At 31.1% G+C, this 4,236-nt stretch overlaps 1 protein-coding gene across 2 annotated transcripts in view; it reads right to left on the bottom strand.

Annotated features, from left to right (window-relative positions):
* Window positions 1-2,059: 2,059 nt before the first annotated feature.
* The window catches only part of LOC117179744 (prelamin-A/C), a 48,127-nt gene continuing 45,950 nt past the window's right edge, over window positions 2,060-4,236 (bottom strand). For both annotated transcript variants that reach the window (XM_033371806.1, XM_033371807.1), the window contains one exon: window positions 2,060-3,895. In XM_033371806.1, coding sequence (XP_033227697.1) covers window positions 3,686-3,895 — 210 coding nt within the window. In that variant the 3' untranslated portion in view covers window positions 2,060-3,685. The remainder of the gene's footprint in view (window positions 3,896-4,236) is intronic.

Here is a 4,236-nt window from a genome sequence, read left to right as displayed (position 1 = left end):
TTGCTTGTGCAACTAAGCATGAATGAACATGCGCATTGTCGTGATGATAAAGCGGTTTTTTCTTCTTCAAATGTGGTCGTTCTTCGGCGATTTCGATTTTCAATCGGTCCAATAATGATGAATAGTATGCTCCGGTTATGGTTTTACTTTTTTCAAGATGGTCCACGAATATTATGCCATGTGCATCCCAAAATATGGAGGCTATATACTTTCCGACCCATTGTTGCGTTTTTGGACGCTTCAGAGCACTTTGGTCCGGTGGAACCCACTGTTTTGCCTGTTGCCTAAAAAGAAAGGTCTTTGCTTGCCATATTTGTTGCACTGAATACTTTTCTTATAATTTTTCCTTCAACACTTTTCTGTCAATAATGTATGCGCTTATACGGAAGTAGGGTTGTTTCTAAAGTCAGATATAATTTTTCCAATAAATGGATCATATAGTCCATGAACTTCTAATTATAAAAAGGCCCATAAAATATTTTTTACATATTGTTCAATATTTTTAATTTAATGTTGAAATATGAATTATTTATCACGATGTCGATTGGAGGGCCCCTTTGACGTCCAAGGGGTCGGATTTTCCACCAATCACAGCTCACGTGTCAGTGATTCTTAAATATCTTTTTCTGTGCCGATGTTTTGTTTTGGTTATGTGCACATCGAAAATAGAAGCCGCAAAATATTGTTTAAAAAAGTGTCAAAGGAGGGTTTCGTAAAAACCAATAGAGAAAATCTGCCGAAAATAGATATATTTACGGTATGTAGAAAGAATTCATTGAAAAAACACTTAAATGTAGTCATGTTTACTGAAAAATTCGTAAATATGTAAGATTTTAAAATGTGTTAATAATTGCACTTACTCTCTTTCTTCAACATAATACTGACTGTTTAATCAAATATTACAAAAAGATCTTTTTTTTTGTCCCATAATCCTTAACAAGTAAAGCTATCAAATAAAAATAGTCTGAATTGACAACAGACCATTGATCACATTGATGGTCACATTGATAGATAATTATGGGAACCTTTGAGTCACGTGATACCCACGTGACACCAATTTGAATAAGTGTTTTACCGCCTTCAATTTTTAATAATTTTTTTCTCCTGAACGACACAAAAGAACAAAAATTATAACGCACCTTCGATTCAGATTAAAATTATGTGTTAAAAAATTATTTTATCTAAAATCGCGAAACAACCCTATTAATACCAATAATCGTCAATTTTAGAAATTTCGAAATTACTTTAATAATTAGGCTTAAGAAAACAATATAAAGTAAGAATCTGTACGAACAAGCATATAAAAATATTAGTTTTTATGAAATATCGTTATGTTTGAGTATTTTTAGATTTATTAATAAAAATAATATAAATTTCCTTCGAATTTTTAATATTATGTATAATGTTGTAAAGTGAATGGAAGCCAAAATGTTAGAACTACTCATTTTGACTTTTAGAACTGTCCATTTAAATTTAGTACTGATGAATTTATTACTGATGAATTTAGAACTAGAATTAATCAATGATGATAATATATTGAAGAATATCTTGTAAATAATTTGTCAATGCTTTCTAGATTAGAAACATTAATTGCATACATAGAAAACTGGTCATAAATGTCTTATACTCTAAAAAAGTTGCTTTAGTAGACGAAAAAACAGTTATTTAATTTAGAATGTGAATAGTACTATATACAGATTAAAATATTGGCAAGGATTTAAAAAAACATTATTCGTAATAAACTATGTATTATGAAAAACCATACCTTGAAATGTTTTGAGATACCTGGAAAAACCTGAAATTTTTTCCGGGATTTGAGTAGACACCTTGGTATAGAACAAACTGGGGAGTCTAGTACTCATTAAAAAATTGGTCATGTAAAAGTCATGGAGTTTTGAAAATTAAATTTTGCAGCTACTCAGTTTCGATTAGTCTACAAACCCAGGCAAAGTAACAAAGGTTTGGAATATATAATGAACGTTTTAAAATGTTGAATTATAAGGCGTTTAAATCTGAATGCTCGATTTTCCAAGGTTTCAACTAAAATAAAAAAATAAGATTCTAAATAATATTTTCTTTATTTTCACCATTTAGATAATTTATATAACCATTTTACCAAAGAAGTAACGAACGATTATAATATAGAAATACTTGTCAGAATATATAAGAATAAGTCACAGAAATACCAAACAAACGTTCTCACAATTAAAAGACGCAAATTTAAGTAATGAATTCACAACTCTCCTTATATCTACACAATCTGTTAAATACATAAATCGCTTTTATCCCTATCACTGTTTCAAATTGAAATATAAAAAGCTGGTAAACTGTTTCATTATCGTCATTAATTTTAGCTAACTTAGCTACAAAGACGAAACCCTGCTTTCTGATTCGAATAACATTCGAAGCATGGAATTGTATTCCGATGATAAATTTGCATTTGGATGCGATTAAATTTCTTCTTTTTGTAGATGCTACCTAAACATTTACAAGATACGAAAAGCGCTGCTATTTTAGTTGATGTTGGTTAGTCGTTTCGGTGGAATGTTTTAAAGTTCTTTGGTTCAATTCTGTTAGTTTAAAGGCGAAATATAATATCATATAAGAAATTTTATCTAGAGAAACAGCATTCGGTAACTTTTTGCGAATGTGCGATTACGTCCATTTTGTGGTGTAACTTACAATTAACAAAATTCTGCACCCAAAAAGTACATCGAAGGATGATTTCCTTGTATTATTTCATACAGCGACGCCTTTTATTTTTATTTTCACTTTTTTGTTTGTTGAGTTTCTGCTAAACACTTTACCAATTCTATCTACTTTTATTTAAAAGGCAAGATATTTCCTTCAGTCTCCTCGGTTATCCCATCTGGACGCCATACCAGATTTCGATATAGAGATAGACAATCTTTATATTATGTAAATAATAAGTCTGTCGCGTTTACGTTCAATTTGAGGCTTAGCTATTTTAAGAATGGCTAAGATTTCATTTTCTAATCACAATGAATCGTACAAATATTTGCAAAGTCCAATGAAAAGGCAATAATCGATGAAAGTCTTTTAAATCCTAGTATAGAAATCTATAGTCACAGTGATGAATTTGCTGATAGTTAAATCGTTTAAAGATTTATGAGGAACTAAAGAGAAAATGATTTAAATTGATATTTAAATGGAAACTAAATTTGCTTAAATGCGATAATTTTATGACGTTTTCATGTGTAAAGTCTCTATTTTTGGTAAGAATTGGATTGAAATCCAAAAATGTAGCTACTTCTTATAAGCTATCTAATACTCTTAAAAATGCCAACTTTCGAATAGAGGCAAGACACATTTGCGATGTTCAGTGCTCAGTTTCAGTTTTTTTTTTCGTTGTTTTACAGTTAAATTATTTACAAATTATACTATTCATTATATTAAACCTAATCACTTTGAAACAAATAAATTTTTTTAAATAAAGTACTCAAATTTAAAAACAAAACAGTCCTCAATTTTTTATTAAATTATTTAGTCTTTCCATTATACGTATCACAGTTTCTCAATCGATTGTCGATGAAAGTTATAAAATAAAAGTGACTAAAAAAACGTGACTATTTTGCGAATGTTATTTCGCGAAAACTGAGCACCAAAAGTCGCTCACAACGACGCTCAATTGCTACGAAGGCAAAATGTTTTATAACCTGCAAAGTTACTTCCTTACCGATCGATAAATCTTATCGATATTGGATTTCTCGCTTTCGTTGAATCCTAGAATGCTCTCGATGGCATTCAAATGACCCTGATGATTTTCCTTGTCTGTGAGGAAGTAATAAATCGCAGACTTGAGGAACTGTAAAGTAATTTCTGGATCCAGAGCTCCCTGGGTGTTTCTAGATTCGACAATTCGCCGATACATGGCCTGAAGAAAAAAGATTTTAAATAATTAGCATTTTCTAAATTAAATTCAGGAATTTTTCTAATTTTATAATCTAGCGACGAAGCGTGCATCGCTATCAGGTGCAAAGGGGGAGGGTCGGTAAGGCCGGTTTTTGGCCTAATTTATTTTTGGATCAAAAAAGCTGAAAAAATCATGGTAGTATCTTATAAGTATCCCGAGTCGATTGCACGCTAAACGGACTACCCTCCACTCCCCAGACACCCCCACCCCCCAACAAATATAGGAAACACCACTACCCACCAACTGTATTTTCGAGAGATTTGACACTCTTAAACATGTATTCTGAGGTTAGCTCGGGTTTA

Source organism: Belonocnema kinseyi, chromosome 9 (assembly GCF_010883055.1).
Source record: "Belonocnema kinseyi isolate 2016_QV_RU_SX_M_011 chromosome 9, B_treatae_v1, whole genome shotgun sequence".
In the NCBI taxonomy this organism is placed as follows: Eukaryota; Metazoa; Arthropoda; class Insecta; order Hymenoptera; family Cynipidae; genus Belonocnema; species Belonocnema kinseyi.
Note: the sequence above shows the minus strand (reverse complement) of the source record. Positions and strands in the feature narration are given on the sequence as shown.